General features: G+C 45.6%; 1 protein-coding gene across 1 annotated transcript; it reads left to right on the top strand.

The window, feature by feature from the left end:
* The first annotated feature begins 5,083 nt into the window (after window positions 1-5,083).
* LOC136001515 (cystatin-A-like) lies at window positions 5,084-12,881 on the top strand. Its single transcript, XM_065655916.1, has 4 exons — window positions 5,084-5,146; window positions 9,089-9,097; window positions 10,377-10,478; window positions 12,658-12,881. Exons 1-4 carry the CDS (start codon window positions 5,084-5,086, stop codon window positions 12,784-12,786), a joined length of 303 nt encoding a protein of 100 aa, XP_065511988.1. The 3' UTR covers window positions 12,787-12,881.
* The last annotated feature ends 640 nt before the right edge of the window (window positions 12,882-13,521 follow it).

The raw sequence follows: 13,521 nt of genomic DNA on the forward strand, positions 1-13,521 counted from the left end.
CTCTGAGCTGGGAGGACAGCACTCTCCCTGAACTGATGCTTGCTAAACTACCAGTTAACATGGTCTGCTTGTGGGAATAAGCTACTACAACCTGAAAGGAAGAAGCTGCCAGTATTGTTCTGAACTACTCAGCACCAGCAGCACTGGTTCAGAGTCGCACGCAGATGCAGGTTTGACATTGTTCCCACAATGCTGACAGGCAGCATCTGTTGCGCACTGGCCTTTGGTCTGTGTTACTTGTTCTGCATTTTTTTCTTTAAAATAGGGAACATCGTGTCACTTAAAACCACTCTGGGTTGGGGGTGAAGATGTGTCTCATTCAGGAACGAGACAGTTAACTATCCAGTGACCCTATTTTGTCCCTCCTTCTGAGCCTTTAGAATTAATTCTATAGGTGAATTGCATTTCAGTGGTGCATACCTGATCCCGTTGATTCTGGCCATAGTGTTGTATTTAGAAAAGTTTAAATGCAACATCCCTGTAGTAACACAGCATTTAAAAGCAGATAAGTATAAGGAAAGCAGAACTGCTGTAATTATACCTTTATTTTTTATTAGCTATTGGCTGACAGTCAAATGACAAGGTTTGCTTGGTTGCCAGCTGGATTTCTTATTTAGTGATAAGTCTTTAAGAAACACTGAACTTGAAGAGAACCTTAAAAATACAGGCCCTATCTTGCGAACACTGGAGCTCAGTTACAGCACTGACATGACTGTATACTCTTGCATCCTTAAAAGCTGTGCATATATGAGAGGTGGGAAGGAGATGTGGGAATGAACCTGCAAGCTGGCAAAGTTCTATGCAACATCATCTGTTTTATAGTTGTTTGTCCAATACTTTCCTTCTCGGCCTTTATTTTTAGGCAGCAGAGTCATTTAGTCTCACTTTTCTTTGAGAATGAGGCAGAAATATATTTGAAGTCTTTGAGGGTGTAAGTCCTAATGTTCAAACTTTGTTGGTTTTCTGTTTTTCCCAAAGTACTGCAACTACTCTAAGCAGAACTTTACTGCAGTTGGAGCACTCATTGTTTTTCTGCAAGTCTGAAAGCAGCAAACATGTTTGTTCTTCAACTGTTAAATTCTTATAATTGTTTATCCTCAAAGTGGAAATCAAATACTGCTCAGAACTGTGGGCTGAGTTGCTAATAACCTAATTTTCACAGGAGAAGGTCCACTGATGGGATGCTGAGAACAGTTAGTTTTGATTTCAAAGCTGGTGCTCTAATACCGACCTCTAATATAGGTGTCTAAAATATTTGTTATCTCCAGGGCCTGGATCTAAAACTGTGGAGATGAATTCTCCTTTTAAGCCAATTGTATGATACAAGCCTGCCAGTGTGTATAGAGTCAACTTCAATAGTCTTGAAATAATTAATCTTGTATTTCTGTAGAAATTAGAGACTGTAATGATAATTAATCGCTGTCCTCCTCTCTCCATCCAGATGTTTGCTCAGCTGTTGTGAGAAAACTTCTTCACTTAAGCAGATGCTGTGAAAAATGACCTGTGAGAAGGATGTGATACATATGCAGATTTTTCTTTATTTTTTTACAGTAGCCCAGCTTAGCATTTGTTATGAGAAAACTCTGTAAAAAAAAAAGGACCAAACCCCAACGTAGCACCATTTTTCATTTGAATATAAGGCCAAACAAGTAGATCTATACACACCTGTACATGAAAAGCTTCTGACACCAGAAGAAGACAGTAGATAGTTCCAAGTCCCAAACATGCCCTCCTCAGGTGTTTGCAGATTGTATACAGGAGGTTGCACTAAGAGGTTGAATCACTCCTATTGAGTTTGCTCTGAACACAGAGGGTTATCTCTTGCAGCTCATGGCAAACTACATGAATCAGAGGCTGTTTGAATCCTGCTGTTGAACTTGCTGGATCATTAAGGTGAGTCACTGGAATTGCATGCCATGATCTGGAGCACGGGGAAGGAGAAAAAGGCTTTGCCATTTATTGAGGAATTAAGAGCCGCCTGTGAAGTGGGATGGTTTGTAATGGTAGGTAAGCAGCCTTAGTGTGAGCTGTGAGCCATACTAAATGCAGGCAGGTAAAACCTCTGTGTCTGCTGACGCCTGTCCATTCTAGCATCATGCCTCATCTGTGATTTTGAAATCAGGGTGGGTAGCAGGAGGGGAAACCTTTTTTGCAGACCAGCATTTTGAAAGTCAAGGCTGTTGTTGCTGTGGTGATGACAAGTAGATCCGCAATTGGTAGATGGAGGGCTGCTTTCCTTTAGCAGCCGTTACAATGGTGCAGACCATGTGTCATTTCATCTAGTCACGATGACATATCTTGACACTGTGAAACCAGAAGACTGACTTGCTGGCTTAGCTTTCACAATCATTTCTAGAGAGGTGGCTTCATGTCTGGTTTAAAAACAACTCAAAAATACATAACTCTGGAGTTTGGGGGTTTTTTGTGTTTGCTTTATTTTGTTACGGTGCTGGCGATTTATTGACTGTAGCCTCTACTTCTTAAAATGCTTATACAGGACCAGAGAGTAGTGGCCTGCAACCTGCAAAGATTTGTTTCTTCATTGTTGGAATAGTACTAGTGCAGTTCTCCCACCACTGATTCTCCAAGGTAACAGCAGTACAGTTACGTGAAGAGAAATTGCCACCCATCCAAATGGCGAGGGCAGGCTGGAATGGTGTGTAATATCTCAAATACTACAGTGGAGATGCTCACTAGCTTGTCGATGATGTCCAAGAGAAGGCATGGGGATGGCTGCTCTTGTCAAGGCAGCGGCCAAATGCTGTTTGATTACATGCAAAGCTTAAATGGAGAGAGGTGTAGATGAGGGTTGCCTGGGACAGCCTGTTGCCACTGATTATCTTTGACAGCAGGTCTGTGAAACGACAGCAGGTCTGTGAAACTTCAGCATTTCAAGGTGACTTCATGAACTATGTATGCAGGATGAGTGCTGGATCCCAGTCTTACAAATATCACTGGGGTTTGGAACAAGCCATTAGCACTCCCACAGAAAGAGAACAGACTGATTTGCCTGTGTAAACTCTAGCATCAGCTTGCTGACAATGGGTGTTGATATTCCTTCCCTTCTGCAGAACTCTGTGCAGTCTAGGGGGAAAAAAGTTCTTATGTTTTGAAGTAAAAAAACCAGCAAACCCAGAAATATGGAGTCCCATGAATGATTTCCGCACGACATTAACGTCTTTAGTTTCATACCTAGAGTTTTCTAAAGATTACAACTTAACCCTCCTAGACTTGCTCCTCAGGGTATTTCTTACTAATCAGAAGCCAGAGTTCTCCAGAGGGGTAATGCTGTTTCGGGGATCTTAGCAACATCTCTTGCCACAAGACTTAGTGAGATCTGCATCCTGGTGAGTGGAGGAGTTTATAAAATACCTGGTATTAGCACTAGTGCTGTATGATTATTGGATGCATTCTGTGAATTCTGGCTTCAGTAAGGTGAGCTGGCTCTTCCAGTCAGCTCATCTGTCCTGCCGTGTGAATAAGAGGCATGGTAGCAACGTGGCGGCAGATGATGAGCATTTGAGTGAATCAGCAGGGTCTTGTGCAAAAGGAGTGCGAGCTCTTCAGCTTGAATTGTTCTTAACTCCACGAATTGAGCTGTGAGGAACTCTGCATCTGGAGTGCTGAATTTGGAGAAAATGGCAGACTTCTAGCTTTAACACCTCCCATTCCCTTTATTCCCAAGAACTGGGGACGTTATTCTTCAGAAAGATGTTATCTCAAGGCGCCACGCTGTCTATTGCATCACTTGTCATCTGTGAGGAGCGTCAGTAGGCTAGTTACGACACTGATAAATCTGCGCTACACAGTCACCATCTCTGTGCCTGTGAACAGGCTTGTTTCTAGCTAATTCCTTGTGCTGATTCCAGCAAAAATGCCTGTTGCCTGTGTGCTGCACGTATTCTCATTTCACCCCCTCCCATGTAGTCATCCCTAGGGACTAAAAATTGTCTGGTCTGTTGCTACCTCTCTGGAACAACATTCCTCCCATTTGCTGGAGAGGAGGGAGATGGCAGGAATACTGAAGGGAAGCAGGTTTTTTTGTGGTCTTGAAGTGTTAGCTCTCCCTTACCAGGTCGGGCTGCTAACAGTTGCTGGTCTTTCCTCAGTAGGTTGCGTGTGTTTTGAGCTGTGAACATTCGTATATGGTCAGGAACGTGACTATGTTGTCTGTTCAACTCTAACTGCAGAATGAAGACTTCTGAGTATATATTCTGCATGTTACATATTTTAGCAGTGTGTGAAATATAAGTACCTTGAAATTAGAACAGCTGTTGTGCACACACAACTACTGTAGTACAAGGGATCGTACTTTGTCTTCCAGGAAACTGGCACTGGAGTTGCAACAAAAAAGTAAATGGTACAGCATATTCAGTTGTTATTCTGCTTGCTTGAATACAACTCCAGGTTTGATAGGAAAGAAGCAGAAATAACTTATTTGCAGTACTTACCTGAACCTAGGATTTATTTTTTCCCCTTCTGGTTTTGGTGTTTACCTTGGCACCTTTCTGGTCGGGCAGAGGGAAGGAAAGTCACTGAAAGTAAAACGCCTCTGTTTCCTGCTTTGAAGGATATGGAGACAATGCAATTTCAAGTTGAATGGGATCTGCACCAGGAAATCACTGCCTGCTTGCTTCTGATCTTGAATAGTGTGTGATTTGGGGTGTGATTTTGGGCGTGATTTTGATCCACTTCCTTAACACACAGACTAGTCATCTGCACATGGGTGGAGAAGCAAGAGGTTCAAGTTTCAGCCCAAACTTGTGGGTGGCTGGAGGCTGTTGCTGGCTTTTCTTATTAACATGAAGACTATATACACTTCAGATTTACTACATGCACTTAAGATTTTTTAAAGTGCTTCTTACATTTAGTATTACTATCAGTGCTTTACATAGTTTTTCCCCGTTTTCCCTGTTTTTCTCATTCTCTAGTTCAGTAATGGTAGGTTCCACATGTTATAAGTCACATGATTCCATGACACATGTATATGTGTATATATACGAGATGTCTGGTGACTCTGCTTGGACTGCGCTGAACTTCCTTCTTCAGAACCACCATCACTTCAGAGCAGTTACCTGCCACTATGTCGCCGACTCTTGGGGGCTTATCTGAGACCAAGCCTCCTACTCCTGAAGTGCAGGAAATTGTTGACAAGCTGAGTTGCAGCCTATCTAAAGATAAAGTCTCTGTGTGCAAAGGGTCGAGTCTTGAAGCTTGTGCAAAGGCTGGGAGACCAGGTGGTGATTTTGAACCAGTGTTTAAACTGAAGAAGCTTGTGCGGAAAATGGGAATCCCCTTGATTGCCAGCCAGTATTTCTCAGCATTCTGCATAGGCAGTGTGCCGGTAAGACTGAGACAAGGCACTTCTCTGTCTCATCCTTGTCCATGACCATAACTGGCCACCTCCAGTTAACATTTGGGTGCAGCTGGAAGGGCAACTCTACTATGCCAGCATTGAGGCTGTTTGAAATTAAAGGTGGTGTATTTGCAGGGAGAAGATTGTACCTGGTAGAATTAATTCCTCACTGAAGGACATGGATAGTACAAACCATGTGGTAGTAGGCATTAAAACAAGATATATACAGCACGAGGCTATGGGTAAATCACTTCCTGTCCTGGAAGTAGCTCTGTAAACAGCACCTCAGTGTATTGTCAATGCTGTTCTCATACTAAATCCAAAACACAGCACCATGTACCAGCTATTGGGTAGAATATTAACTCTATCCCAGCCAAAACCAGGACAAGTACCAATCCGCGTCTCCCGTGAGCTTGCAGGCTGAGACCAGGCAATGATAAAACCAGGCTAAGGTGAGCTGGGCTGAGCCACCAGGAGAGATCTGTAAAGGGGCTGCGGAGGCTGATGCCAGAGTCCAGTATTCTCTGACCAGGTTCTTTTAGATATTCCACACATGGAGGGTATAATGTTTAATATCAGACTTATTTGAAGATATTTGGTGTTACATGAGGTTTCTGATTTAGGTTCCTCTTAGCAAAATAAAGCAATTGCAAAATACACTTCAATCACAATACAGATATGATCTCCATCACTGTTCTTTAGAATATGCTCACTGTCATGATGCTGGGCGTTCTCAGCCACCAGGAGGGAGAACATGTGCTGAGGCTAGCTCAAGCCCGCTATTGTCTTCCAAATTCTTTTGTTTGTTGTTGACTTTTTGTACTGCGTGTTGGGTGGAGCCACGTATTCATTGTCCTCATGCTGACCTGGCTCACTTAGGGCAGTGTTCACGTTCTTTAAATGAACTCAGGGAGTGACACCCTCAGTCGATCCACTCAACTGACAGAGCGGTTTATCTAAAACAAGCACCCTCTGGTCTGCATTGTGTTGAGCTAATGTCAGCTGCTTTGCAGAAGCTGTGGTCTGTCACACCCTGCATTATTTTCTGAGATTCGTGGGCACATCGCCCTTGCCCAGCTCCTCTGAGCCTTCTTCCACTGTACGGCTGTATTGGTCAATCACAGTTGGGGTTGCCAGAGTTGAGCACGCATGCACAGAGTATCTGACAACAGGTTAATCAGAGGGGAGATAATTTACAGCAGAACAGAAAGAGAAAAGGATTATCTGAAACTGTTTGTGAGGCACCGACTGAATTACTCGGGAGCAGTGCTGCTGTTCCTCTTGTGCTGGCACAAGTGGTTGTAGGAGAAGCACTTGCAGTGATAAATTCCCTCAGCTGTGGAGAAGAGACCCTAGGGCAGGACTCGTAGCACCTTGGTGTCCCTGTAATTCCTGTTGCCTCATATGTGTAGGACAGGGAGAGCAAAGTCTCCTGCCTGCTGGGGGCTGTGAAGTTTGACTAATGAGCCTGTGAAATCGCTTAAGGGCCTCCTTTGAACACTGCTGGGACACTGTAGCATGCCAGATACCGAGCTATGTTCTTAATGCTTGGCAGTGTCGCTGGTGATCAAAAGATCCTGCCCTATTGCAGTGTGTATCCGAGATGAAATCTCAGTGCTTAACTGTCATGATGCCATTCTATGGGATTTTATGCTCTGTAAAGCAGAGAAGCAATTCATGTGATTTGAGTGAAGTTGTGAAGAGCATCTGCAGACCTTGGGATGCCCAACATCTGTTCTGCTCTTTGGATTATACCTGTGCCTTGTCTATAGTCAGTGAGCTGGGGCATGTTATTTATTCATTCTCCTTGTTACGCAGCTGTTGCCTAAAATGGAGGAAGGTTTTGGGTTTAAGGAGCTGCTAGATAAGAGCTTAGGAATCTTACATTTTTCCATCTGAGGATTAAGGAGCTGTCTGCCTGCCTGATTTTACTGAAGGCTCTGTCCATAAATAACAAGTGGGGGATGTAGCGGCCAGAGGATGGGAGAGATGGTAAAAAGGGAGAGAACTGGCTTGGTTTTGTTCTGAGAGAGAAATAATATGTACCAAAAAATGCCGCTTAGGATCATCCTAGGAGCCCTCAGACCCAGCCTGCTGGAGCAGGTTGGAAATTGAACTTTCTCTGGTTTGCTGGATTTAGCAGCTCCCGAGCTAAAAGTATTGCTATTGCTCCCCTGGGATAGAAAACCCACGGAAGCTGCTGGGAAGAAGAGCAGAGTAAGAGTTTATGAAGAGCCTGAGTAAGATGATCATTTCTGGCTACCTGGACATAGTGGATCTGGATGTTTCTAGGGCAATTTCTGGGCCTCGCCTGCTGGGAAGGAATGCCCTGAGAATGGCAGCCAGCTGTAGGTGTACATGCTGAGAAAGCCAAGTAATTCTGTGTGTTTCTGTGGAACAGGTGTGTGGTGAGAAGCCCTGACACGCTGCTGGCCCCTCCCAGGGGCTGCCTGAGCAGGCTCCTGAGTGACACTGCGCTCCTCTGCTGGGCTGCTGGATGCCTCTGCCCTGCCTCGGGCCATCGGCATGGAATCGTACAATAGTTTGGGTTGGAAGGGACCTTCAAAGGTCATCTAGTCCAACCCCCCTGCAATGGGCAGGGACATCTTCAACTAGATCAGGTTGTTCAGAGCCCTGTCCAGCCTGGCCTGGAATGTCTCCAGGGATGGGGCATCTGCCACCTCTGGGCAACCTGTGCCAGTATTTCACCACCCTCATGGTACAAAATGTCTTCCTCATGTCTAGTCTGAATCTCCCCTCCTTTGGTTTAAAACCATTACCCCTTGTCCTGTCGCAAGAGGCCCTGCTAAAAAGTCTGTCCCTATCCTTCTTATCGGCCCCTTTTAAGTACTGAAAGGCTGCAATAAGGTCTCCCTGGAACCTTCTCTTCTCCAGGCTGAACAACCCTGACTCTCTCAGCCTTTCCTCACAGGAGAGCTGTTCCACCCTTCTGATGATTGTTGTGGCCTCCTCTGGCCCCTCTCCAACAGGTCCATGTCTTTGCTGTACTGAGGGCTCCAGAGCTGGACACAGGACTCCAGGTGGGGTCTCACCACAGAGGAGGCGAGGGGCAGAATCCCCTCCCAGAACCTGCCGGCCATGCTGCTTTTGATGCAGCCCAAGATACAATCGGCCTTCTGAGCTGCAAGCGCACATTGCCAGCTCATGTCCAGTCTTTCATCCACCAGTATCCCCCAAGTCCTTCTCTGCAGGGCTGCTCTCAATCCCTGCATCCCCCAGCCTGTATTGATACCAGGGGTTGCCTCAGTCCAGGTGCAGGACCTTGCACTTGGCCTCATGAGGATCATATGGGCTCACTTCTCAAGCTTGTCCAGGTCCCTTTGGATGGCATCCTGTGCCTCAGGCGTGTCAACTGCACCACTCAGCTTGGCGTCATCCGTGAACTTGCTGAGGGTGTACTCAGTCTCACTGTCTGTGTCATTGATGATGATGTTAAAGAGTTACTGGTCCCAGTGCGGACCGCTGAGGGACACCACTTTTCACCAGTGTCCATCCAGACACTGGGCCTTTGACCACCACTCTCTGGATGCAATCATCTTGCCAATTCCTCATCCACTGAACAGTCCACCCATCAAATCCATACCTCTCCAACATAGAGGGAAGGATGTTGTGAGGGACCACGTCAAAAGCTTTACAGAAGTCCAGATAGACGACATCCGTAGCCCTTCCTTTGTTCAGTGAGGTAGTCACTCCACCATGGAAGGCCACTAGGTTGGTCAGGTGGGACTTGCCCTTGGTGAAGCCACGCTGGCTGTCCTGAATCACCTCCTTGTCCTCCATATGCCTTAGCACAGCTTCTAGGAGGATCTGTCGCATGATCTTTCCAGGCACAGAGGTGAGGCCGACATGTCGGTAGTTCCCAGGGTCCTCTTTTCCATCCTTTTTAAAAATGGGTGCAATATTTCCATTTTTCCAGCCACCAGGGACTTCACCTGACTGCCATGACTTCTCAAATATCATGGAGAGTGGCTTGGCACTACATCAGCCAATTTCCTCGGGACTCTGGGATGCATCTCACCAGGTCCCATAGATGGATGTATGTTCAGGTCCCTCAACTGGTCACAAACCTGGTCTTCTCTTACAGTGGGAGGGACTTTGTTCCCCAGTCCCCTTCTTGCAGTTCATCTACTCGGGAAGTGTGGGCAGAGAGCTTGCCAATGAAGACTGAGGCAAAGAAGTACCTCAGTCTTCTCCTTGTTCATTGTTAACCAGTTTGCCAGTCTTGCTCATCAGGGGGGACACACTTTCTTTGACTTTCCTCATCTGGATGACATGCAGAAGCCCTTCTTGTTATCCTTTGTGTCTCTTGCCAAATTCAGCTCCAGCTGTGCCTTGCCCTTCCTGACCCCATCTCTGCACAGCGGGGCAGTGTCCCTATACTCTTTCTGGGATACCTGTCCCTGCTTCCACTGCCTGTGCATTCCCTTCTTGCCCTTTAGTTTGACCAGCAGGTCTCAACTCAGCCACCTCTTGACTTCCTTACCCAATTTCTTACACCCGGGGATCGAGAGATCTTTTGTTTTCTATGGAAAGCGTCCTTGAAGATCTGCCAGCTGCGTTCTGCTCCCTTGTCCCTGAGGGCAGTTTCCCAGGGGGTCCTGCTGCCCAGCTCCTTGAAGAGCTGCAAGTTGGCTTTCCTAAAATTCAGTGTCCTGACTTTACTCTTCAGCCATCCCACATCCCTCAGGACTGTGAACTCCATGTGCACATGATCACTGCAGCCCTGGCTGCCTCCAGTCTTGATGTCACCAATTAGCTCACTCTTGTTAGTGACTATCGGGTCCGGTATCGCATCTCCCCTGGTAGGGCTGTCTGTTACCTGGCTTAGGAAGTTATCCTCAATGCACTCCAGGAGTCTCTTGGATTGCCTATTTATTTGGGGGCTCCAGGGTTTAATTCATTAAGGGTGTGTGTTTGAAAGGATGAAAATTACAGTGGTAGCTGTGAAAGTAAAGCCTAAATACGAACCTGCCAACCATACTTCCCTTTCTTTTTATAGGTGAAGCTACAATTTGAAAGCAGAGTAAACAAGACATGTGAAATCTTTAAAGCCATATCATATAGGACTCAAGTGGTTGCTGGGACAAACTACTTTATCAAGGTTTGTATATATTATAGGAAGGAGTGCTTTGTCATAGAAGACCATCTGATGTGACTAATAGAGTTACGGACTGTCTCCTGATGCTTATAAAATTCCTCTGTTTGGCGCTACTGTACAACAGGAACATAGAAACTTATAAAACATGCGCTGTGCTGCTTCGGATGTGAATGATAACTTTCTTAGGATCATCACAGTCAAAGACTGTAGATTGCCTTATCAGCTCAAATGATTTAAATTAGTCATAACTCTACTCTCCTGTTTCCTTCAAAGGCAAAGGAGCTTTCCTATTGCCTCTGCGTCCTCCAATTGTGTTTATTAGGATTAATTGGGGGTGAGCCTGAGGATCTGATGGAGAGTTAGAGTGAATTTTTTAATTTCATGCAAGCATCTCATGCTTGGCTGACCAGTTTTGCAGGCAAGCATGCATGCTGATGTTTTGGTTCTGTGTCATGTGCTGCAGAGGAGCAGCCTGCCTGCTGGTTTTTCTGTATTTCCAAAGCCCCCTTTCTGTTGTGGAGGAAAAACAGGTACTGCTTAATTTGGAGCCCTCTGATAGTGCTGTTCATCCTCTACTAGAAAATCTTAATCGTGGATTTGAGCAGCTTTCTGTGAAGTAAAGTGCAAGTAATTGCTGGGCCTATTTTGCGAGTGAAGGCCGGAAAGCACTGCTTAGTGGCAGGCTGGCTTTCTGGCAGCAGAGCAAACACTGGATGCGATTGCTGTATCTGAACCGCACATGTGCACAGACTTACACCTGGTAGGATGTGCTCCCTCGACAAGAGTCGGTTTGGGATTTAGTAGTTCTGCAGAGACATTATGAGCATTTGCTCTAAGTTTCTCATACTTAGTTGATCCCAGGAAGGACAGACACTGCTAAAACAACTCTTGAACAGTTATTTCTGCCCTCTGGGCACCAGGGGATTGTACTGACCGAGTACGTATTCTATGGCTAATGCAAGTCTTACTCACATAAATGGCGTTTATCCTTCCCTGGCTCCTCTGAGATGCGCTTTCGCTTTGTGGACAAGGTACTGAGTGATACAGAGTAACAATTTACAGGAAGGCTGCAGTGAAACCAGAAGTCACGTCTAATTGCATTTCTTCACTTAGTGCCATCCTGTTGCTGACTCAGGCAATATAAGATACTTGTTTGCTGTCCATGCTAAGCCTCATGAGCAAACTACTCGGAAATAAAGACTGACATGTTAGTGAACTTGGAAGAAATCCATTTTATAGCACTGAAAACTGATGATGGGTCTCGTTTTCCAAATCTTGCAAGTGGCAGGAAGCAGTTATTCACTTTAGCGGTAGCTGGAATGACCTCTGTCACAAGATTGTTTTCTTTTATCCTTCTGAATTCTCCACATTGCTAAATTTTACCAACAGACTTGCAGATGAGATATAATCCAGACCAAGAGAAACAGTGCAGCCTCCAGAAGGCATGCAAAAACCTCCTGGAGCCTAAGGCATTAAACTTTCCCTTAATGCCTCAAACAGCGAGAAAACTTGTGCTTGGCTCTGTATGTATGAAATCATGCACAGCTCTGTAGTAGCAAGCCTTAGTGGGAGGACTTGCTGGAGGGGAAGGTGAGTTTATTTTAAAAATTATTTATTTCATCCACTCGCCCTACTCTGAGAGGCACCAGGATGTGTCAAGTTGTCTGTTCAGGCACCGATGTGTTTGCAGTAATTCTGCAGACAAGGGATCCTGGCTTTCAGGTTTCTTAGGACCGTGTGCTGGCTGTGGCTAGATCTTTCTGTGCCTTCTGGGAGATGACACTGTCTCTGCACCTTGCCCCAGCCCTGAGTCGTTAAAATTTACTCAGTGTCTCTTGTTTCCTACTCTGAGTGTCCGGAGAAGCTGTCAGCTGATGTGCTGGGATCTTTGTGACCTGAATAGGGTGCCCTGCAAACCTTTCTCCTGTTGTGCCTGCTGGTGCTTCCACACTCCAGCAGTGCTGCCCATTTTCCATTTGCATGAGTCCGAAGGTTTTTATTACAGTTCTCTACAGGTGTATAGAGTTTCCAGCACCACTTAGTTACTATCCAGATGGGTTAAGAGCTGTTGAAGTAAAAGGGGAGAGAAACCTAAAATTCAGCTCCTGAGCAAAGATATTCTTCCTGTTGTTTGAACCTGCTTCACCCATGATCCTCACTTTCCCACTGTTTTGGTTTCTAGGTCCAAGATTCTGATGACAACTATGTCCACTTAAGGGTGTTTCAGGGCCTCCCTGCTGAGAACGACTGTCCCAGCCTTGTCAGTTTTCAGACCGGGAAAACCAGAGATGATCCTCTGACCTACTTCTGAGAGACAATGAGGAATGGTGCCTCACTTCTGCAAGATGTGTGTGGATTCTACCTGTGTCAGTAAATGCACGGAAATAAAATAAGTTTTGAAAACTATTTGTTCATCTACTGCGTGTCATGTCCAGGTCTGCTGCCTGGCTAAAGCTCAAGTGGGCTCTGAAATAGTATTCAAGGCTGTTTGTGCCACCTGAGGTACTAGAGCTGTAAGACAGAGCACACGCATTTCAGCTCCTCTTTCCAAAATGCTGACAGGCAGAGGAAGTGCTATAATAAGCCAGACTTAGGGTCTCCAATATTTCCCTGTTTGGGGGGGGTCTGTGTGGGGACTCTCTGGGCTGCTATGAGAAAAAGCATGTAAGACCCCTTAATATTCAGGAGACAGAACATGCTCCTTCTAAACAATGCTGGTTACACACTCCCACAGAGCACACCTGCAACAAAAAGCCCAGTAACACACAGGTAAGGTCACCATGCTCTCTCCTCTCAAAGCTGCTTGCCATTTCTTCAGTCTACACCACTGGTCGCTGATCTCTGGCTGGACCTTGTGCTGCTGAACTTTTTGAGCACAGCAGTTCAGCGAGTTTGCAGTCCAGTTCTCTGGCACATACTTAAGCAGCTCATCTATGAGGTGTTATGGAGAACAGCATCAAAAGCCTTACCAAAGTAAACAACAAACATCTTGGCAAATTGAGAGAGGATGGATATCTAATCATAGCAGGCTATGAGGTTGATGAAG

The sequence above is a fragment of the Caloenas nicobarica genome, chromosome 1 (assembly GCF_036013445.1).
Source record: "Caloenas nicobarica isolate bCalNic1 chromosome 1, bCalNic1.hap1, whole genome shotgun sequence".
Classification (NCBI taxonomy): Eukaryota; Metazoa; Chordata; class Aves; order Columbiformes; family Columbidae; genus Caloenas; species Caloenas nicobarica.